Source organism: Crocodylus porosus, unplaced genomic scaffold (assembly GCF_001723895.1).
Source record: "Crocodylus porosus isolate Cpor-Errol unplaced genomic scaffold, CroPor_comp1, whole genome shotgun sequence".
Taxonomy (NCBI): Eukaryota; Metazoa; Chordata; order Crocodylia; family Crocodylidae; genus Crocodylus; species Crocodylus porosus.
In genome coordinates, this window is record NW_017728906.1 from 83,527,151 (window position 1) to 83,551,200 (window position 24,050).

Genomic DNA, 24,050 nt, shown 5'->3' on the forward strand with positions numbered 1-24,050 from the left:
TTTAAATAAAAACTGATGGAGTGGTTCAGTACAATAAAGCCACCATAATCAGTCCCATACCAGTTTCAGTACAAATATTAGGCCTCCCGATTTTTAATTTTTAAATCCAAAATAAATCTCTACGTGAACATTTGGAAACTGAAAATGAGGATCAGTCACAGGAAGTCCCAATTAAAACTGAAACCCCTCTGTGACATTTTGGTTGTTTGTATTGAATTTTGGAGTATGTACGAAGGGATGGATTTTGTTTTGTTTTCCCATTATTCTACAAAAGTAATTCTCAGTACAATTAAATGTGGTTCTTCTAGGAAAATCACTTGTTTTTCTGCAACACCTAGAAACAAAATTATTTCAGTTTTGAAAAAATGTATTTTAGTTTAATTTGTACATTACACCTACAAATATCTCAAGTGCTTAACTCTCTCAGTGTCCTGTTCAGAGAGCCTAGGCATCGCTCTCTGGGTTCTCGTTTTCACTCAGGAGCCAGGTGCCTAAAGTTACATGTTGTGATGCATAATTTCCAAAGTCCTTTACTGAATCTAGTCTTAAGCCCCTGATTATGCTCTGTATATCTCTTTGCACTGAGGATGACTGCTTCAGTGCACACCCTCCTCTGCAAATATGTCATCGCAGTGAAAGACTGGCCAGTATTTTGTATTGGTGTAACTGTATCAGTGTTATCAAACAGTTGCAATTATTCCTACTCTAGGGCACATTCCCTACTTCAGGGCCTAGTGTACATGGGAAAATTAGTGTGAAGTATGCTACAGTGTAAATGTGCTATGTACTCCACATGTATGGAGAGTTGGTGAGAGGGATTTTTGCCTGTAATTAAAACACACTAGGAGTCCCTTACAGGAGCTTAGTGTGGAGTATCCAGTGCACTGTGAATTCACACTCTAGTTTGCTGCACATTGACTTTCCATGTGGATGAATCATCATCAGTTTAACAGCTTTAAGTCAGCAAGCATTGCTGAGTGCTTTGAACTTTTGAAAATCAGATCCACTTACTTAGGACCTTAATTGCTAACTTAAGAGCTTCATTTTAGGAACCCATTTTTTTAAAAGCCGTGACCAAATGACCTGGCCCTGGCCACATTGGAAACCTACCAGTCAGGAACTGAACCTGGTCTGTTAGTCCTAGCCCAATGCCTTAACTGCAAGAATGTTTTTCTTCTTCTTCATTTTATATTCAAGTAGTTTTGTCACGTCAAAAATCTATACTTTCTCTCTCTTCCAGAAACACCAAAGGCCCCAACCAGGAAGTACAATTTCCAAATATTAAATACAGTGTTTAATTTTGAGTATTCAGTTATGCATTTCATTAAAAAGAAACTATAGTGCATTGAAAATTGGTAAATTTAGAGGCAGTATAAAATGTCAAATGAAATAATAGGTTAATATTGGAGTATGAATTAATGTTGGAGATACTCTAGCCCATCCAGCCCGCTGGACAAAAAAGGCTTAGCACCACTGCCTTAGGAATAACAGGTTCCATACTGAATTAAATAAAAGCCTCATTTGTAATTTAACTGAAACTGTTGTGCAGTCTTCAGGTTTTGGTACCAGAGTGCTTCACAGTTTAGGACAAGTACATACAGTTTTGGTTATATGTTGAAAGAAAAATGTTTCTGAATAAGGACAGTTAGCTTAGTTTACCTGAAACAAACTTCTTAAGTGGCAGTAGCCTGTGGTAACCAAAGAGAGAGCAGTCGACATATAGACATGGAGAACCTGTGATTAGAACTAAAGCAAGCTTCTTGAGTGACTTTTGTTTGTACATTAGAGACCCATTTCAGGTTGTAGAATAATCTCTAGCCTTTCTTTCATTTAGCATGTAGGAATAAGATGATTTTTGTGTGATATAAAATTCCTTTTAAAAACGGTTGTAGTTTATCCTCCTAAGGAAGAATATACCTGCCCCATTTTGATCAAATCTGCTTTCAAGCTGACCCTGAAAATCATGGATACTAGAAATCATGTAAATGATTCTTCAAAAACTTTATAGCATATTTGGAAATGGTTAATGTAATTCATTATGCATGAAAATTCTTTGCTTTTCCATCATGATGAGTACAGGAGCAAAGATAACTCCTGTTAGAGTAAAATTCCTGTTATAGATTACAAAACTCAGTCCGCCATATTCATTATGTCGGCCATTGTTGCAGTCATTTCAAATATGATCTGATAAAGACAGAATAATTTCCCTTATTAAACTAATTCCAACTAAATAGCACATATTGTATTGTGTACTGAAAGATGGCTTGTTCTGTCTAGGTTGAGTAAGAGAAAAGGGAAAGATTTAGTTGTAGAATGTAAAGAAGTCTAGATGTGGACCTTCTTACTTACTAAAATGTTAAAAAGCCCAGAATGTTGTTTGTCCCTCTTCTTATAGTTGCCGTTTTTGTTAAAATGACTAATTTCCTTTTCTCCTAATTTAAGAACAATTTAAGGGGAAAAAAAATACATGTAAAATATTCCAAACAATTAAGGGAAAGAAATAGGCCTTTTGCATTGGATGAGCTGCACTTTTTTTTTCTGATAATGCAAAAACTTCAAGCAGCTTTTAAATATTTGCATGTTCTTTTTTCAAGATTTTTTTTACTGGTTTTAATACTAAGTGTAAATGAGCTTCATCATGGCAGTGCATGACACTTAACTATTTTATATTTTAAATATAATTATTAGGAAAAGAAAGGAAGACTCTTTGAAAAAACACTCAAACTCAAATGCCTTATTGGGTAAGGAGAAAGATACTAGGCTTGAGTTTCCCTTTTATTACAGTATTTTCAGTAGTAAAATTATCCAGAGACTGAATGCCTTGATTGGTAAATAACTGAATAAATTTAGAATTGTTAGAGCCATTTTTGCTCCAGCAGTGCTGCAGAAGTGCCCAGGTTTGTAAAGGATTTGCATCCTTGGCATACTAGAGATGTTTTTTTTAATAGTTAATATTAGCTGCATCATTCTGTATGTCAGCTCCCTTCTGTCATTTATCCATGGTTCAGGTTTGTACTTCAAAAGTTCAAGTGCCTATAAGTGCACAATTCGAGTACCTGTTAGCTGCGGAATAATTTTAACCCTCAGTGAAGGTATCCATGTTAGTGGTTGGGTCCTAAATTAATCCAGTGGTTGTTTCTCGGTTTGGACAGAATTATGCCACTCAAATAGTTTGATAAAACAATAAGCATGTAAGATGTTCATATTGTGTAATAGCAACATGGAAGCATATTCAACAGGTCAGTAAGTGAACTAGTTGAATGTTGCCTGTAATGATTCAGGGATGTATTTGGTAGACTTATTGGTATGAGACTAAAAGAAATGCAAAGCACTAGAACTCTTGGTTCAGAGATGATACTTTTTTTTTAGACCAACTAAGTAATCACAAAAAAAAAAATCTTTTTCTGGAAGCTTTTGGGCAAATACACCCTTCCTCAGGTGCAAGGAAAATTAAAGATGGTAAAAAGTCTCCATAGGTAGCAAACAAACTTCTTGACAGTTAATTCTAGATTTCTGATTTGGAGCTACTTGAATTGGGTTAAGTTTTAATAGAATGACTTGGTTTTCCCCTGCAAAAGTGTCATAGTATATAGAAATATAAAAATAGAATGCAGAACTGGGAGCTTCTGGTAACTGAAAAACACTCTATATATGAAAAGAGGCTTCATCTTCCATTTACATGTGACCACAGACTAAATTGTGTGATAAATATACTTCTATCTATCAAAATAAGAATCGTACATTTTCAGAATCTCTTGATGTGTGTCCTCTTTATAAGAAAGGCTTTATTTCAGTGTCTGACTAATCTCTGCCTTGCTGATACTTTTGAATGAGCTTTGTAAATAAAAGCCATACTAATCCTTGTGCTTACTGTTTGAATGTTTGGTACAGGAAGCGAGCAGCTGCAAAGCATCTAATAGAACGCTACTACCACCAGTTAACAGAGGGCTGTGGAAATGAAGCCTGCACGAATGAATTTTGTGCTTCCTGTCCAACTTTTCTTCGTATGGATAACAATGCAGCAGCCATTAAGGCCCTCGAGCTTTATAAGATTAATGCAAAACTCTGTGATCCTCATCCCTCCAAGAAAGGAACAAGCTCGGCATACCTAGAAAACAATTCCAAAGGTGCCCATAACAATTCCTGCACTGACAGAAAAATGAACAAGAAGGAAATGCAAGGCCCAAGAGATGATTTTAAAGGTAAGACGTTCTAGACTTTTCATACAAATAACTTACCATGGTGTTTTTGGAAGCATATGGATTTCACTCTCCTCATTCCTTTTTAAGAACTCAATATTGGGCTGCATTTTATAATTGGAATAGAACAAACACTGCAAAATGGTAGGTGTTTTGTTCAGAATATATTCCAAATTAGCTATTTTTTCTTGTCCTACTAAGCTCTATATGTAGATTAGGCTTCCAGGGCTATAGTTTTGCTGCAGAAGGAATAGAAATCATCCATTTAAAGAATTTTGCAACTCAGGAGTTGGCCGGCCACTTTTTTGGAAAGCCGAACACTTGAGATTACAGGTTATGTAGTTTGGCCGGAGATATTGGGTTCATGAAAGAATGGGAGCATTATCCTTCCAAATAACTTCCACCAGGCATTGCTCCATAAAAAAGAAATGTACCCCAAAGTTTGACATTTAGCTATTTCTTTGAATTTCTCTCCTGTATCTCTTCTGTGATGCACACTAAAAATCACTGTGTGAAAATGATAACCATAGTCAGGAAGGAATTCTTCTAATCTCAGAAGTTTATCATATGCTATTTTTTTTTTTTTTATGGATGCTTAAGTGCTGTTAGTTTCATGCTCAGTTTCATGACTCCTCAATGTATATTGGAATCACAAAATTGCATCTTTCTTTGCTGGCCCCGATTTCTTGTTGGAAAACAAGACAAGTAAAGGAGGTAAGCAACAGTGGAAACAACAGGGTTTCTTGCAAAGGCAAAAGGATCCGTTGCAGCTCAAATCTGTTCTTGTCTTGGTTTGAAATATTACCCACTTTTAGCCATAAACCCTCTTCCTCAGTGTACCAGACTCTCAAATACCAACCAGAATGTCAGCCTCCCAAAAAAATTCCTTAGGGATAAGGTTGTTACAGAAAGGCTGAACATTGCTGACTTGTAATATAGATGGAGAAGGCTAATAGCTTGGTTTTTAACTGAAAACTTCCATATGAAGATACTTTCTTTATATGTATACCTGCATGAGTACTGCATTTCAGGTGGAGCAATCACATGTGCAAACATAAAAATGACAGGCTGGGCTGCAGAAAAAGACCTGAAAGTTAGTGGACACATGCAAGGAAGTGTTACAAGTTATGGGAGGTCATGGTGGGGACAGGTATGATAAGTTTTCTGTAGCAGACTGGCAGGTAGAGGCTGTGCCCCTCAGGCTGGCAGGGGCTACAGACCAGTTAGGAGTAATTACAGGCTGCTAGGAGGCCACATAATTGGCTGGCCATGGAAGCTAAAAAGCTCCTAGGGAGAGGAGCCAGAGGAGACGAGAGAGACTCCCAGGGAGAGGCAGATGAGAGAGAGAGGAGAGAAGGTCAGTCCGAGACGCAGGGTCTGGGAAAAGGCCCAGGGCTGCAAGACTGGAAGCAGCAGCACCACACCAGCACTGAGTCAGAGACAGCCTGAGGAGGAAGATAGTATATGGAGGGAGCAGCAGAGAGCTGGCGGCACCTTTCTGGGCTCGAGAAGACCAAGGACTGTAAGTGTGCCTGGTGTGGACTATTCTAAATTGTGTTATTGAGGACTGATTTTATGTTTAAGAGATTTCCTGTGGGACAGGTGTGTCCAGGAAATAAAGAACTGTGTTGAGTTTTGAGGCTTTTGAGCTAGGCAAAACCCCAAACCTGCTACATCTTCAAATATATGGACAGTTGTTATAAAGCTGATAGTAATAGAAGATTCTCAGTCATTGCAAGAGGAAAGAAAGGAAGAACAGTCATACTTTACAGTAGGGCAAATTAAGGTTGGATATTAGAAAAGAACTTTCTAATTAAGTGGGTAGTTAAACACTGGAGAAGATTACCCAGAGATGCTGTTAAAATCTTCCTCCTTGCAGACTTTTAAGAGCAGGTTAGACAAACACTTAGGATGAGTCAGTTTAGGTAGGGAGGATCCTGTCTTGATGAAGACTGTCAACTGGATGACCACCTAAGGTCCTCTATTTTTCTATTTTGCCCCATTTTTCTATGATTCTGTAAGCTGAAATGCATTTAAAAGAAGTCATTTGTAAATTACCCCATGAAAAAAAAAATAATACCCTATGAGTGTCACTTTGCATTTTCTTCATCACAAACTAACCTATTTGTAACAGACATTTAAAGTGTTGAATATGGAGTAGCTAATTACACTTCAAAAAGTATTGTTTAAAAAAAAAAGTACCCGTGGAACACATTTGGTGATGCATAGTGTTCATGTTCATTAATGATTAAATGTAAGGGGAACTATAACTATTTGGGTTTTTTCTGCACAGAATTTAGAGACCTGGAGCCTCTGCAGTGAACCATTCACCTGTACCATACTTACTTGAATATAAGATGACGTTTCCTCCTCCCCCCCCAAATCAGCATAGGATTGGAGGTCCTGTGTCTTACATTCACATACACAGAAACCTCTTTAAATACATTGTTCATCATTAAACTGCTGTCAAAAGCAGCATGTGTTCATTAATGGAAACCAGCTATGAAGCTTATTAAACACAGCCAGCACTGAGCATGAGTCTTCAGCACTGGTGAGGCCACATCTGGAGTACTAGGTCCAGTTTTAGGCCCCCCACTACAGAAAGAATGTTGACTAATTGATGAGAATCCAGCAGAGGGTAACAAAGATGGTTAGGGGGCTGGGACACGTAACTTATGAGGAGAGGCTAAGGGAATTGGGCTTACTTAGTCTGGAGAAGAGAAGACAGAGGGGGGGATTTAATAGCAACCTTTAACTATCTGAATGGGAGTTTGAAAGAGGATGGAGCTAGTGGTGGCAGAGAACAGTGGTTTCAAGTTGAAGCAAGGGAAGTTTAGGTTAGATATTAGGAAGAACTTTCTCACTAGGCAGGTAGTAAAACACTGGAACAGGTCGCCCAGAGTAGTTGTGGAATCTCCATCCTTGGAGATTTTTAAGACCTGGGTAGACAAAGCCTTGGGTGGAATGATGTATAGTTGGGGCTGGTCCTGTTTTGAGAGGGGTTGGACTAGATGACCTCCTGAAGTCCTTCCAACCCTAATTTTCTATGATTCTGCAACTTTAAAATGCATTGCCCCAATCGGGCAAGCATGCTGATGGGAACCTACCACAAGGCTAAGTTAGTGCAGCCCATCTGAATAAGGTATATGCTAGTGCCCATTGAGTACAGTCCTCCTCAGTACTGACTCTCTTTGAAGTCACTACATTTTAACTTTCTCTTCATTCCTACAGCTGAGCTGCACCGTTCTATCCCATTTCCAGGGATTCCTGTTTCTTCGCCAGCCTTAAATGGCTGGCAAACATTACCAAGTGGGATCCCAAACAGTTCACCCAGGATCCCCGGGGCTCTGTCAGCCTGTCGCATATGATTAGTGTGGCCCTGCCCTCCATGAAGTTTGGGACCCTGCTTGGTAATGTTTGCCAGTCCATAAAGTGGAGTTGGACCAGGTTACCCTGCACTTCATCTGCATATAAGTTTTTGGAGGATCCCAGGACTTGTTACAAAAACACCTTGTTCCAGTCATGAGTTGGGCTAATTAGCACATGGATCCATTGTGTAAGGGGAGGTATCTGGAGTACTGAGCAATACTGAGCTGTGGGGTCATCATGTCTTGAAATGCTTTTTACTCTGCTGGGGCCTATGGTAAATCATGAGCCTTTTGTCTTGGGAATAATATCATGCAGGGTTGTACTATATGTAAGTAGGTGCCAAAGTGCTGCTTAAAAGTGTGTTTATAGAATACCTGTATTAAAACTTAGCTTTCAAAAAGCTAACGTGTGTCAATTCTAGATTAACTTAGTCTATGGGTACTATATACAAATTGCTACCATTGTGTTTATTTTGAGGTCAGTGTTTTCAAATTTGTTTCTGACTTCTATGTGCTTAGGAAGAGCAGGATCAGACAGTAAGAAGGAAGAAGTCAGGGAGGCAGAGGGCAAGGGGGCTACCTGACCCCCTCAGGTTTTTTTTTTTCTTTATGGTAGCAGTGGGACAGGGAAAAATTCAAGGCAACCCTCCAATAATTAGATTCTATACCTGGAAAATTGTATCAAAATTATAAATTTTCCTTATATAGATTCTAATTATTGGAGGGCTATCTTATTGAAATAAATGCAGTATTTGTAGTACAATAGCACTTCCTGATTGGGCCCTAATTTGTGGTAGCACTGTAGGAGTATGTAGTAAGAAATGAACCTGACCCACTGTCTGTATAGACAAGATGGGCAAATGAGTAGGAAAAGGGACCCACCAGCTGTTCAGAATTATTGGAAGTGTTTTTTGTAGTGAGAATGGATTTTGTGTTCATATCTTTAATCATTCCAAATTTAATAGAATGTTTGTAGTTTATTTCGTCTTCCAGAGGTACGTACATGGACACTAGATAACATTCTCCTTGAATCATTGGAGGCAAACCAATCTGCAAGTCTCTGCTGCTTTGTACTAATTCCACCCACCAGTACTGATCAGTCTCCATAGCTGCTGGGACAGATAGCCCATCCTTTGCAGAACATAAGTTTCTTCTAAAACCTATGGGGGCTTTTAATTTTCTTTGGAACAAAAAATTATATGGTCCTTTTGCAGTCACAGTTGCTGGGGAAACAGCAGTCAAACTTAAGAATGCCAAAAAATCAGGGTAAGCAACTTGATTCTACATTTGACTCTACTCGGAGCTTATCAAGTGACTAGATAGATCAAGGCTTAACAGCCACTCCAAAGCATAGGCATCCAAATCTACTTTTAAACAATTGAATTTGCCTTAGCTGCCTGCACCAATGATTACAACCCTAATAGTGATCCACCCCCTACCTCAGGCCAGTCTCCAAAGGGAGCAGCGCTGCAGATCACAAACAAGAAGGATTTGGGGTTGGACTAAGCAGTCTTTAACTATCTGAAGGTTGGTTCCAAAGAGGATGGAGTGAGACTCTTCTCAGTGATGACAGAACAAGGAGCAGTGGTCTCAAGTTGCAGCAAGGAAGGTTAAAGTTGACTGTTAGGAAAAACTTTCTCGCTATGAGGGTGGTGAAGCACTGGAACAGCTATCTAGAGAGGTGGTAGAATCTCCATCCTTGAAGGCTTTTAAGGCCTGGCTTGACAAAGCCCTGGCTGGAATGATGTAGTTGGGGCTGGTCCTGCTTTGAGCAGGGTGTTGGACTAGCTGACCTCCTGAGGTCCCTTCCAACGCTAATTTTGTATGATTCTGTGAGGACCTTTGTACCTGATCTTAAAGACAGAAATTGATTTCTTTTGTCAAATCAGTGCAAGAAAAAAGAGCAGAAGCAGAGGTTACAGCCAGTCAATCTGAGGGAAAGGTGCAGAGTTTGAATGAGGTAGGAAAGTTCACAGGACAACTAAGGAAGAATTTTGACAACTGCTGTTGGGGCTGCTGCTGGCATGTATTGCAGGAAATATTCCTGCCACTGTCTTAACTGTTCCTTGCTGCTGTCCGTGGCCCCAGTACAGAAGACAGTGTAAGTCTGCACATTATAAACTAACCAAAGTAGATGTATGTACATACAGCACTACAGTACATGTTTTTGTAAATGGACGCTCACTTCATCAGGTGCTGTGAAAAGACAGAGTTAGAATAAATGTTCAATTTGTGGCAAGCAGTTAACAAGAGATACTTGGGACTACAGGGTTAGAGCTGTAAAAAGAGTGAACAGCTGATAATTCACAGTTGCTGAAAACAAAGGAGACAAAGTGGATGCAACAAAGAGGATGTAACGAAACTAAGTGAATGGGGTAGGATGGTGAAGGATGAAATTTGTTAAAGTCAAAATAAGAAAATTTAGAAGGGTTAATTTAAACTACTCTTACGTTAATGACTCCTAAAAACTCAAACCATTCAGGGAAAATAGTGGATGTTGTTGTGAAAGGCCTCAGTGATAACCTCTGTTCAGTAGCAAATAAAATGAAAGTATGTTTTAAAAAGAAGGTGTGGCTTAGAAAAAAAATCATTAAATATTATATATTGTAATATCACTACATACATCAATTAAATGCTCTCACCTAAAGTATTATATCCAGTTGTGATCATCCAAGGAGGTTTAGCAGAAATAGGAACCTAAGAATAAGTAGCAAAAATGGAAAGAGACGTAAATAAGCTTATATTCCAAGAGGGAGAAAATAAAGATAGTTTTGCTTGATGTCGTTGATAATAAGAGGCAGTATGCTGGAGAGACAAAGATGAATGTTAGGAAGTCAGATTTGATGATTCAGCTTACCCTTTTCAGAATCCAAGAATATACAATGAAGTTGAAAGGTAGCATACTTTAAAGTGGTACAACACAGTACTTCCTGCAGAGTATTGCCATGAGATGATGTTGACACCAGTGAGAAACCAGACTTCAAAAAAGCAATTAAATGTTGATGGATCACATTGGACTGACCATAGTCACTTACAATCTGTACAATCTCATACTTCTGGGAATGAGGTAACCAGCAATTTGTGAATTAGGAAGAAGCTTCCCCTGCGAGCACTTCATTCTATATTAGTTTGGTGGAAAAATACTTACATCCAGTACTAAGCACTGTTGGAGACAGAATATTGGATTGCTCTAATATAGCAGTGCCTGTGTTATTAGTATATAAAGAATAGTCCGAGTATGCTCAGAAGGTATAAACAATAAAACTGGTATTACTCTGCAAGTGGATGATATACAAATTATTTTAACCAGAAATGTAGTGTATTAGAAATGTTGTTTTATGTTGACACTAACTAAAATTGTAGACAGAAGCCTGGGCACATCAACCTTTCAGGACTGTAGGCTGGATGAGTGGTGCACAGCCAGCCCCAGGTACTGTCCAACTCTGCACCAGTCCAGCTCCTTGCACCCAGATCCAGCTGCGCACTGATTCAATCTAATGTGCAAGGCCTTGTCATCCAGCCCACAGGGACTCTGTGGATCTGGAACTTTGGCAGGAGAGGAGCAGTAATAAGCACTGCTAGCACTCCCCCGCTGCCAAATTTCCGGACCTGTGGGAAGGCTCATGGGTCTTCGGGAAGTTGGGAGTTGAGCACTAGTGTCTTAGAGCCTCACTGGTACAGTGGGATGTAAGCTTTCAGAGATGACAGCTGATTAAGTAGTCTGTGAAAGCTTTACGCCCTTCTAAGTTGTTACCCTGTCCTGCCTTCTTCCTGACTTCAGACTAACACAATTAAGTACTTTTCTCTAAAACTGAAGAAGAATTTCATGAGAGCGTAGAAATTTGAAATGCAGTACATTTTCACAAACATAAACTAATTATTTTATCCTAGTTATTATACAGCTAATAATCTCTATACCCCAGAACCTGGGAATGTAGCATTTCATAAACCTGGTTTAAAGGGCTTCTGGCATAGAACAGAAAATGTTTTAGAAAGGCAAATGGCAGTTCCTTTCTGTTACTAAGTTGCCTCCTGTATGTACTTTACAAGAAACTCAAACCATGCACATTGTTACTGTAGTTTGAACTGCTTGCTGTAGCTTCAGCAGTGCAGCTGTATTCTCAGGAGTAAAACTTTTATTGTTTGCTTGCTTTCATGTTTAACTTCCTATCAGCATGAAAAACAAAAACAGAAAGCTCCTTTATTTTATGGCTTCTATGTGAATTTAGCAGATGATTAGGAATGTCCAAGTTTGTCTTTTCTGCTCAATCAAACTTAGCCGCCAGTTGCTTCAGGTCTCTGGATGAGCCAAATCTTCCTTAATAATTCCATTTTCAGGTTTTTCTTTTTTCCTATGTTCAGTTCTAATTGCTTTGACATGATCTGAAACATTTCCTCCATTACATGTACTCTAATGGGATTTTTTTTTGCAAGGTGCTACATAACCTGCTGTGTTTTGCAGGGTGGGGTTCGGTTCACAGTGTTTATTTCACATGTAGATTTAACGTACATGATTATTTTGGTTTCTTGCTAGGCACATACACATTAAGATCTGCAATTATATCATGAAAAAATGTAAAAATCAATGTTGTTTAAAAAGCATTCTCAATTATTAATTACTGCACTTAACAACTGTTCATAAAAATAGCTCCAATAATGTGTGTGTACAATGGATGAGATTCTGTAGTGTAGCAGTGCATTTCATTGAAAGCCCAGCTGGAACTGTTATAAGATCTAGTTAGTCCTGAATAAAGTTATCTTTACAGAAGAATCTTAATAATTCAACTAAAGCATATTTTTTAGTTTTGATCTATAAGTATTTAGTCAGTAACCCCACTGAGGCTGGGTACAGATATTCAAAAAGCCTGAGGCAGAATCAATCTTAAGTTGCATCGTTTTCTATAAGTGGTATAGTTTAGTGTGGTAACAGAACACACATCTGCCCCGGGGAGGGAGGAACCTTACACTGGGTTCCACCATTTTTAAACCAGTCCGTGCACGCCAGACTTCTCTTCTGTTATGGATAGTGTGCTGAACTTCTGTTCTGTTTATGGGTATAGATTCGTTTCCAGTCACTTATACTGGTAAAGTGTATTGTCTGTAACTGACCTAAACACGCAGTAGGCACATCTACATATTCACTTTAATGTGCAGTAGCCTATTTTACTGCACTTTAAAACATCACGTAAAAAAAACACATGATTAGGCTAATGTGCAGTAAGGTAGGCTGCTGCACATTAAGCATCACTTTAAAAACCATGCACATTCATTACTGCACATTAAGGCAGCCTAATGCACGTTTCTTTAGTACTTCACATTTGAGGTACAAAATTTAATACACATTAGACAAAGTGCCTTAATGCACATGTAGACCCATACAGTGAGACTAACATTGATACTTAATGCATAATGGTCAGATCAGAGTAAACTAATGGATGCTTCCACTTAGTTTTGCAGTGCCCAAAGTGTGCATCTTCCTTTGCGTAGGTGATCTAAACTGATAGGACAACTGACTCGGAGAGTATAGGAGGTTTCCTCCAGTATCTTGAGATTTGTAGAAGGGAGCCATCTCTGTCATCTCTTAGGATCCAGAGCACCCAAAAGAGGACAACAGTCATTTAAAGCAGGATTGATGTCAGTATAAGATATAGAATTCCATTCACTTTTGAAAGTGCATAGTGGTAAGTCTTAAAACCAAGATCTTCTGATGCTTTGACCACTGAACTTTTTGGGTAAAACTTCATTACTATCATCACTACCTGACCATGTTCTGTAATGAATTGTATGAATACTTCCAGTGTCAAATATAAGTTGTGCGCTCTGTGATTGCCTAAGGAACTAGGGACTTCTGCAGGCATTAGGGATCACCGAGCACTAGTTTGGATTGTCACAGTTTAGGTGGGATTTGTGCGTCATGGCCACTGATCTAGATTGCTTCTGAACAAGTGCAGTAGCCCAAATCCACCTGTTTGAGAATTACCTCAGGCTAAATGGCAGCACTTAATCTAGACCTTTTTGCAGCTGCTGATACAGGGTTGATAAGGATTTCTTTTGTGTCTTGGGTACCTGTATTTCATGTAAGTCTACTTTAGACACCTTCAAGGTCAGTTTGCATTTGGCCCTAAGTCTTTGCAACAGTAAAGAGAAAAGATGATAAAACAAGGAAATTTTGTACCAAAATTGGATTTTTCATCTCTGCATTGTTTGAGATACTTTAATTACCTTTTTAAAAAACAGCCTGTGTTAGATGGTCTTCTTTAGCTTGTTAAACCAATGTAGGTTCACTGCATTCAGAAACAACCATGTCTCATTTATTGTCAGCAATGTGCATTATTTGTGACAACATCAGCTTCTGAGAACTGTACTCATTTCCACAGTGACTTCAGATATCTGTTAGCTATGCATGATATTTTTAAAACTGCTACAGAGAATACTAAAAATGTAAATGACTAATTACCTGTCTCTTTATTTCCTGTAATACAAAATAAGCAAGTGACAATATCTTTTCTAGGAAATCTGTTTATTTTAAAAATTAAACATGCGGGCTTCTCATTAATGCAAGCCGCTCTAAAAGAAATGTTGCTGTTTTTGGGCAATAACTAACTAAAAACACTGGTGTTCTGTCTTGTAATGCTAAAAGGATATAGTTTTACCATGCATATTGCTAGGTTGATCTCCTTTTTGTAAGGCTTTTATTTTTTAATGACCACTTTAAATATTGTACTGACTTTTTTCTCGGATGTGCCAGCTCTGGATACTCACAAATGTAGTTCATTTCTTGTGTAACTGTTGAAAAGCTATTTTGCTATTTAGTTGACTCTCTAAGGCCAATGAGCACCATAGAAGTAAGAAGTGAAGCTTACTGGAGGGTGACAGTATAACAGATTCTACCTGTTAATGAACATACATCTTAAACTCATTGTACGTTGTCACAGAGTAAAAGTGATTAGATGTGAGGTGACTTTAACAATTTTTTTTCATCACTGTAACTTGTTAGATTACATGCATGTCTTAATTCAAGCACATTTTGAAACTTGATCTCTTTTTAACTTTTTTATAGATGTGACTTATCTAACAGAAGAAAAGGTATATGAAATTCTTGAACTATGTAGAGAAAAAGAGGATTTTTCCCCTTTAATTCGTGTCATTGGGAGAGTATTTTCTAGTGCTGAGGCATTGGTGCAAAGTTTCCGAAAAGCCAAGCAGCATACCAAGGAAGAGCTCAAGTCTCTTCAAGGAAAAGATGAAGATAAGGATGAAGATGAAAAGGAAAAAGCTGCCTGTTCAGCTGCTGCTATGGAGGAAGATTCAGGTGCATCTTCATCTTCATCAAGACTAGGTGACAACACACAGGGAGATAACAACCTACAAAAACTCGGCCCTGATGAAGTATCTGTAGATATTGAAGCAGTCCGAAGGGTCTACAATAGATTACTTTCTAATGAAAAAATAGAAACTGCCTTTTTAAATGCACTCGTGTACTTGTCACCTAATGTAGAATGTGACTTGACTTACCATAATGTGTACTCTCGGGATCCTAACTATCTGAATTTGTTTATTATTGTTATGGAGAACAGTAATCTTCATAGCCCTGAATACCTGGAAATGGCTCTGCCATTGTTTTGCAAAGCAATGAGCAAGCTACCCCTTGCAGCTCAAGCAAAACTGGTTAGATTGTGGTCTAAATACAGTGCAGACCAGATTCGGAGAATGATGGAAACATTTCAGCAGCTTATTACCTATAAAGTCATAAGCAATGAATTTAATAGTCGTAATCTAGTGAACGATGATGATGCCATTGTTGCTGCTTCAAAGTGCTTGAAAATGGTTTACTATGCAAATGTAGTGGGAGGAGATGTGGATACAGATCACAATGAGGAAGAAGATGAAGAACCCATCCCAGAATCCAGTGAATTAACCCTTCAAGAGCTTCTAGGTGAGGAAAGAAGAAATAAAAAAGGGCCTCGAGTGGACCCACTGGAAACTGAACTTGGTGTAAAAACTATAGATTGCCGAAAACCACTTATCTCTTTTGAAGAATTTATTAATGAACCACTGAATGATGTTCTAGAAATGGACAAGGACTACACTTTCTTCAAAGTAGAAACAGAAAACAAATTCTCTTTTATGACATGTCCCTTCATATTGAATGCTGTCACCAAGAACCTTGGATTGTATTATGACAACAGAATTCGCATGTACAGTGAACGACGCATAACTGTGCTCTACAGTTTAGTTCAAGGACAGCAGCTCAACCCATATTTGCGACTCAAAGTGAGACGTGATCACATCATAGATGATGCACTTGTCAGGGTAAGTCATGCAGCAGTATAAAATTTTAAATATGTTTTAATGTAATACAGTCAGAAACAGAACATACTTTTGCTAACTAAAGGAGTGTGAAGCAAAAAAGAAAGATGTGGCTTCGACAGAACTATTATTATGCATGAGCAGTACTCTTGGCCATATCATGATAGATCCTAAAACTACTAAACAGCTTTTTTCTGTTAATATGATCTGTCCTGTAATAAGTTTTCCTAGTGACGTTTGGTATGCCAGCTTTCATTTCACATCCGTTTTAGTTCTTTGCTATTACACAAACTTTCCAGTTATCTTCGCGGCTCTGCTTGCTTGTATTCCAAAAGTGATTTTATTTTTCAGATTAGAACAATTTTTCCAGTCGTTTTGAATGAGAGAGAACATTTCCTGTTGAGTGCATTCAGACTTACTAGATAGACATCCATATATTATTAGATTACTCCTTTTATCTACATCTCAATTTAGCAGTAAGCCACTAGAAACAAATAAACAGAATCCTGCACTTTCTGTTTCCAGAATTAAGGGTTTGCATATTACAATATTGACATGCTAGAATGAAAAATAGCAATTCAGGAGGCTGCCAGCAATGCATGTTAATAACTGGTATTTATTTGGTATAGGTTGGCTACCATTTCCAGTTATTATAACATTAATATTAGAGAAGAAACTAAATTGAGGGCCCTAAACAAGTTTTCAGTTCAATTTCGTGACTACATATTAACTTAAAAACAGCTTGCCTGCCTCTTGGTTGTTACTGAATTTTATGACTGATCTGGGAAGAAGCCTGATTTGGACATTGGCCAGGTGACCTGTCCTTTTGCCCAGGAAGCTCTGCTGATCTATTCACCACCTGTGAAACAGGTTGTTTTGAGCCTAAACCTTTATGGGTATCAATCTTAGAGTTTTATTAAGTTCTATTATTGGATCCATTGCTTGTTTAGTTTATACCTTATCTCTCTTTATAATTCCATAAGTTAACATAATGGAGATCACTGTATTGACCCCAGGTGGCTTTCAGATAAAGAAATTCTGGGGACAAAGCCAGGAAAAGTGTATTTTTTCTGTTTGTAGGACTATATGAGAGGATGGGCTAAAACTGCCCATTCAAATGTGCTGTTATAGGAGGTGTTAGTTCTGTAAATTCAAGCTGAAGGGGGAAGGAACAAATATACAAATATAGGGGGAGCCGCTAAAGGAAATGATGTATGGAAGAGGGTTGAAATTTTGACAAGAACAAGATAAACTAGTTCCTAGCGTTGCAGTATTTTTAGCAGTATTACTCTGAGCCTTTGTTTCTTCAGGCTCTTCTCTGTTTGTTTTACTACCTTTTAATTCTTAACCCTACAGAGTCATTGCAGCTACATGATTAATATACTCCATTCTTTAGCTTGCATTTCTTGGATTGAATTAGCACCATTTACACAACCTTTTTCTGGCAGCCACATACGAGCTTAAAAATCAGGCTAGCTGAAAAATTACCAGTTGAATTTGGAGAGCTGTCGAATGGAAAAACTTTTTCCCCTTGTAAATCATAGCTAGATGTATTAGTGAGCAAAGAGTACTTCCACGCAATGGCTTGGCAAGGACAAACACATTTTCCCCATAGTGCTTTGAGTGCCTTGAGTATTGTAGTGTTAAGAACCTGGGGGCGTGTGCGTCAGTCTGAACATTAGTTTCACATTGGTACGGGTTGTATGGTTCTGATGTCTCGATGCGTAATCTGTCTCGGGGAGCGTCAATGAACACGTCCCAGAGTGAACCTGGCCATGTTGTGGTTTAGAGATGACCTTGCTGCAAGTTGTGTCAGATCACTTGCAGTCAAACACCTTTTCCTTTTGAACTATGCATCCACTGCTACTGCACCTATCTTTATCCTGGTGTAGAAGCTGGATGTGTTCCCACAACCTATGTTGTAGGGAGCCCTTATACCTGTTGCAAGAGCCTGTTTGTGCTACATTGTGTGGTGGTGGGAGGGAGTTGAACATTGCAATATTAATATAGTGGAATGAATAATGCCAATTCAGGAGGTTGTTAAACTGGCATAATTCTGTGCTCTGAGTAAAGCAATTTATTTTAAAAAAAAAATGTTTTCTAATGCTGTTGCAGTTTGCTCTTTCTGTCCCTGTTGACCTACAAAATAAAATATTCCTTATATACTGTGTTTGAGCTTTCACCCTCTGAACTTGTGAGTTTTTGAGATCCTCATCTCACTGCTTCAGCTACATAACTAAAAAGAAGCATGCTTTATTGAGACTTTTTGGGATTGTAATACCACTACAAACTAGTAATTTGGCCAGCCCCATCCTGGCAATAACTTTTATTTCCATCATGGGTATTCACTTAACAGATGCACAGGTAGATATGCTTTCTGACAGGATATGGAAGAAAGTCAAGTAAAGACTTGTGTTTTTCCTTCTTGAATGGAAGTCTAGATTTCCCATGATGTAATCTCAGTCTGATTCACTGCCTTAGTAAGTGCAGCAATCTGTTATGTGGGCTTTCTGTTGAAAACCATTTTTCCTGCTATGCACCTTGTTTCAAAGACAAGATGGAGAGGAAGTAACTCTACAGCCTTGAAATGAGCATCCTAGAAATGTTGCTTAAACCTAATATTTCTCCACGGCAGATTTAAACATGGGGCAATGACCAAGGCCACCTTTTTGGTATTCCTGCAGCTGGCCTCCACATAGACCTCTTTCAGCACATCATAGTATTGGAAGGTATCTTAAGTAAGGGTTACGACTAAGCAGCACAGAAAGGTCATGACTTGCCCTTCTGTCTGCTTCATTGTTACCGTTCAGCCAGCTTTGCTGTGATTTATAGAGAAAATAAGAAGTCCCTGCAATCAATCCAGTCTTGTTCAGTTCAGCTTAGTGATCAGGCTGCTAAGCAGGTTATTCTAATATAGCTTGTAAAATTGCCTTCATATAGGCAAATACTATCATTCAGTTCAAAGTCTGTTAGTATGACATATAAGGGATTCTGGCACCTTGTGAAGGGATACATTTTCTTTAAGAAAATGACTCGCTACATTGTTTTTTCATAACTTCAGTGACTTCATGAAGCTTGAAAGATATTACTGCTAGCTATCAGTTTTTTCTCCAAAGCCACCAGTAAGTCCTGACTAACTGTCTATAAGAAAGCAAATGAGCAACAAATTGGTGGGTAGTATTGATGTCAGCTGTAAACAAAGGATGTGGACAGGACAATTTTAATTCCTCCTGAGTGAAAACCATGATATAACAATTGAAAATACACATGTGACATTTTCAGAGCGGTGAATTATCTTCTCCTTAATGTTGGGAAGGTAGGTCAGACCTCATTGTGCTAAGTAGCACGTAGATACATTTTTCCTGAAAAATGTAAGGTTTAAGTTTAAGATGACAGATGATTACAGTACAGTTGTAGGGAGCACATGGTTCTGTTATCAAGGTACAAAATATGAAAATAATATTATGTGGTTTTGCTGCAAAAATATTGACGTATAGCACACTTTCAAGAATATTTGAATCCTTTAACAAACCCACATATGAATTAATTTGTTAGTAGTGTCAAGCGCCAACTGGATAGATAGCCCTTTTCAGCTCAACCACAACTAAACGTATACACTGTAAATTGTATGAAAAATCTGCGTTATTCATCAGTTTCATTACTCTGAGCCCTTGTCTTCATGACTTAGCCTCATCTTTAAATGGCTTTATGCAATATGGAGAAGTAGTTAGCTGTGTTGGTATGAAGTCAGAAGGCAGGGTAGATATGCACAGTTATAGACTAAATAAATGAGATAATATTTAGAGCACAAGCTAGGTTCATGAAAACTTGTGCTCTTTATGCAATATGGAGCCATCAGTCCTTTCCCTTATACATCTCAGGCACCAGCCTTTACTTCTAGTTGGTCAAGTTTTTACAAAATGCCTTCAGGCTTTACTACATGCTGCCACTTATGCTTCAGAGGAAATCCTCAGTGTCACTACACTGTCTTCCTCTTGATCTTTCAACTCGCCTCTGCTCTGATCCCTGCAAAAGGCTTGCTAGTGGCTAGGTAATTAGCTGAACAATGTTCCCAGTTCTTATCAGCACTTCTAGGATTCACACTCTTACCTTGTCCTCCTTCCCAAACTCTTCATATCTGTGTTGCATCTTCCCTTTACATTTGCACTGTAAACTTTTAGGACAAGGAGGATCGGTGAACAATTCATGACTAATAAAGCAGAGGCTACTGGGGAGTGCAGCAACGCAAATAGTAGCAAGCACTTCAGGATTTTTTTTACTCTGCCTAATTCAGCAAGCTAATTGGTGTAATTTGGAGTATCTGGGGTTGTAGGCAAGCTATAGTAGTACACTGCACGTCTATAACAATAGATAGATCCACAGAAATGCTCTGCACAGGGTCTCTGCGCACCATAACGCTAAGGACTGTTTCACTTGTAAACATAGTATACCTGTGTCAAAGTGACTTAAATAGATGACCCAACTGGGTTAATGTACTGCCATAAATTGAACTATTATATTCACACTACTACAGTGGGATAGTTCCAGTTCAGAAATGTTGTAAACAACCCCTAAGGTGTTTTCTTGAACTAAAAATAATCCTAGGTAGATGGAAAAAACATGGCAGTCCTATCAGAGCATCGCTGTTTAAGGACATCTCATATAGAAAGTCTATTATGGAATAACTGAATTTGCATTCATATGGAAGCAGTGCATTAGTTATGTTAAAGAAACTGAATAAATATGAAAGATTTAAAGGACTGTTCATTAGTATGATGAAAAAGAATGCTTAACTTGGTTTTTTCGCAGCTCTTTTTATCGTGTTATGTGGATTTTTCAGATTTTTTAGTGAGAAATAGATGTCCTTACACTGAAAACTGATATAAATGTGAAAAACTGTTAACAGCATACTTTGCTTGACTAGCCCTCATGCATAAATTTTGTGTGAAGAACAAATTAAGTGGGATTCAACTGAGTCTAATGAGCCGGTGCATAATTATCCCATTAATACATTTTGTAGTTGTTTGGGTTTTTTCTTTCCTTTATATAATGTATTGTTTTTGCTTATGGCAAAACTGAAATTTCTAATAAAAATCCTAAAAACAAGAGCCAGGGCACTGATGTGGTTAAGATACGATAGTCCTCGCCGCATGCATCTGCCACTTCAGGTTACAAATTCATGGCTAGCAGAACAGGTTTAGAATCAAATTCTGGGTTTACGTTACTTTTCATATTTACTGCTGTGGACAATATTTGTTTTATTTCAGCTCCTCGTTTTCCCTGTGTTTTTCTGTATACATGATTCTCTTTTTTTCCTGGTTTAAAAAAAAGTTGAACTAATGAAATGTTTGTTATTCAACAAATAGCTTGAGATGATTGCTATGGAAAATCCTGCAGACTTGAAGAAGCAATTGTATGTGGAATTTGAAGGAGAGCAAGGGGTAGATGAAGGAGGTGTTTCCAAAGAATTTTTTCAACTCGTTGTGGAAGAAATCTTCAATCCAGATATTGGTATGCAATTTAGTAACTCATTCCTTTCTAAAGTACATGCTCATAACATTTCTTTTTGTATTTCCGCTATAATTCTATGAGGCTTTTTTTCTTTTTTCTGCTGCTTCCCAGTATCTGCAGATTTATATAAGGATTTTTTCTTAGAATTTTTTTCAAAATATTTTCACATAATTCACATAGCTTTTATCTAGAATCTGACAAGATACAGATTTTAAAATAATAGTAAGTTTAGTGATGTTGCCAAAGTCAGATCTAGTCAGTTGAATACTAGTTCTCTTTCAAGCACCTGCCCACATACATGCTCTCACATAGGCAAAAGATAGAGCAGTTTGACACCTTATAGACTAACTCATTTAGACATATCTCTCTGAACAAGTTAGTCTATAAGGTACTATACCTTATAGGCCCTGCCCAACTTCAGACTAACACAGCTAACTACTTCTCTTCACATGCTCATTTGTGAGTACAACTTATACCCTCTGAGCTTTGGCTGGAGATTTTTTGCCTTAGCTGTATCCATAGAGGGCACTCTAGCCTCACCCTTTCTTATGCCCCTTTCTAAGTGTCCAAAGCAGGAGTATAAGGATGTGGCTGGATGCCCTGGGCAAAGCAGAAATATCAACTTATAGTTTGTGATTATGAACACACAGCTGCCAGATGCTGTTTTTGCACCTCCCCTGCCTGCCTAGTGGGTGCTCAGGGCAGTTTGCCTCTATCATGCACCCCTATACCCATCAAAGGCTCAGAGAAGCTTACAAGAAACAAGTGGTTTTTTTCCTTTATTACATTGCTTCAGTTGAGATGGGAGCATTTTGGTGATCAGCTGCCTTGCCCAGAGCCACATGCTGCCTGGATGTCAGGGCTTGCGCTGCGTGCAACTGACAAATCCCAGCTTCCGAGACCCAGGCAGCGCTTTATCTGCCTAAGGGGATTCCTGTCCAAACAGTTGCTTGATCTGTCGGTTCTTCCAGTCAAGAAATGGAAGCGACACAGAATAAACTTTGGTTATTTCTTTGCAACAAATTGCTCAGCTTCATGTCAGGCCTGGAGATAAGGGTCTCAGCTCAGTACTATACATGCCCAAGCACTAGGTGTGCAGTGTTTTTGGGGTTTTTTTACCTTCAGGATCAATACCGTTGACTGGCTCCAGTTGAGATTTGAGGCAGGTCTCCAGTCAGAGGCAGAGAGGGAAAGTCCTCATTATTGTGCTGTAGTAATCCTTACATTGGAAAGGGCCTTCACAAGAGAGACAAGACTTCTGAGACTTCCTGGCCCACAAGGGAGACAAGGGCTCTTTGGCCTACCTGGGAGCTCTAATCCTGGTACCATTTTCTGCCCCACATACTTCAAGTCTCCATGCTCTTCCCATAGGCGCAGAAGGAGAGGCTTTAAAGATGGTCATGCCCAGTACCAGTGCAAATGGATTGGAGCATAAGAAATGAAGGCAGCTGTCCTGCTCAAGGCCTCCCATAACAAAGGACTCCTTGGTGCCCCCATCTGACAAGGGGCCAGCACAATCACCAGGCATTAAAGATGCTAGAGCCTGGAAGTGCAGAAGCAATACAATCAGCAATGGTACCTTTCACCTCTGTGCATTAAGACAGCATGAACCTGACACCTCAGCGTCACAGACCTCTGGTGCTGTCACTCCAGCACCAGGCTCATTCAAGTAGTGCTGTGACCAGTCCTAGCATGATTATCTGGCATGGGCTGTCTGCCTTTTCTGCTGCAGATCCCATCCTCTGCACCAGCAGTGACCTCCTCGTTCAGAGTACCAGTCATGATCTATCTCAGACACCAGCACTTTTAGTGCCATTGCATCCAAGGCATTTGCTGAAATATAGATGCTGCATGGTCACCACAGCTACTGATTAGTCAGTGCAGTTGTGCCTCACTGGCCTCAGGATGAACAGCAGCTCTCTCCACAGTCGGAGGGAAATTTCTCATCCAGAACCCACGCTTCTGGCCACTTGCATTTCTCCCCATGACTACTCAGTCTGTTATAGAAATTAAGAAACAGGGAATTCCCCCACATAGGTGCCATCTCAATTTAATCAAATACCACAGCTCTCAGATGACCTGCAAGGTTACCAGGAGCTAATGAAGAGATTAGCAAACCGGGGTTTCCTCAGAGAAGGTGGCGGAACAATTGCACTGGTAGACGTACTGTATTAAAAAGGACCTGCAAGATTTGACCTACCCATTAATGAGGCAATCCTGGATCACCAAGGAGATATAGCAGATCCCCCTGTATCTGATCTCCCCACTGCCAGGCAGACAGGTTGAAATATATATTCCACAACTTCTGCAATCTTTTTTTAGATTTAAATATCCTAACAGTCCCAAAAAGCCCAATAATTAGCTCTTCTGAATTGTAAGCTCATAGAGGAATAGAACCTCTTACCAAACTGATCCTTATTCATAGTTTCATAGTTTCTGGGGTCGGAAGGGACCTGAGTAGATCATCTAGTCTGACCCCCTGCCATGGCAGGAAACAATGCTGGGGTCAAACAACCCCAGCAAGATGTTCATCCAACCTCCTCTTAAAAACCCCCAGGGTAGGAGCCAGAACCACCTCTCTTGGAAGTTGGTTCCAGATCCTAGCTGCCCTAACCGTTATTCCTGGTCACTCCTGGCAGTGCACGGGGGAACAGTAACTCCC

The 24,050-nt window shown here is 39.0% G+C and overlaps 1 protein-coding gene across 2 annotated transcripts in view; it reads left to right on the top strand.

The window, feature by feature from the left end:
• Window positions 1-24,050, top strand: part of UBE3A (ubiquitin protein ligase E3A) — a 55,880-nt gene that overhangs the window by 24,451 nt on the left and 7,379 nt on the right. For both annotated transcript variants that reach the window (XM_019529447.1, XM_019529446.1), the window contains 3 exons: window positions 3,892-4,202; window positions 14,628-15,880; window positions 21,244-21,388. In XM_019529447.1, coding sequence (XP_019384992.1) covers window positions 3,892-4,202; window positions 14,628-15,880; window positions 21,244-21,388 — 1,709 coding nt within the window. The remainder of the gene's footprint in view (window positions 1-3,891; window positions 4,203-14,627; window positions 15,881-21,243; window positions 21,389-24,050) is intronic.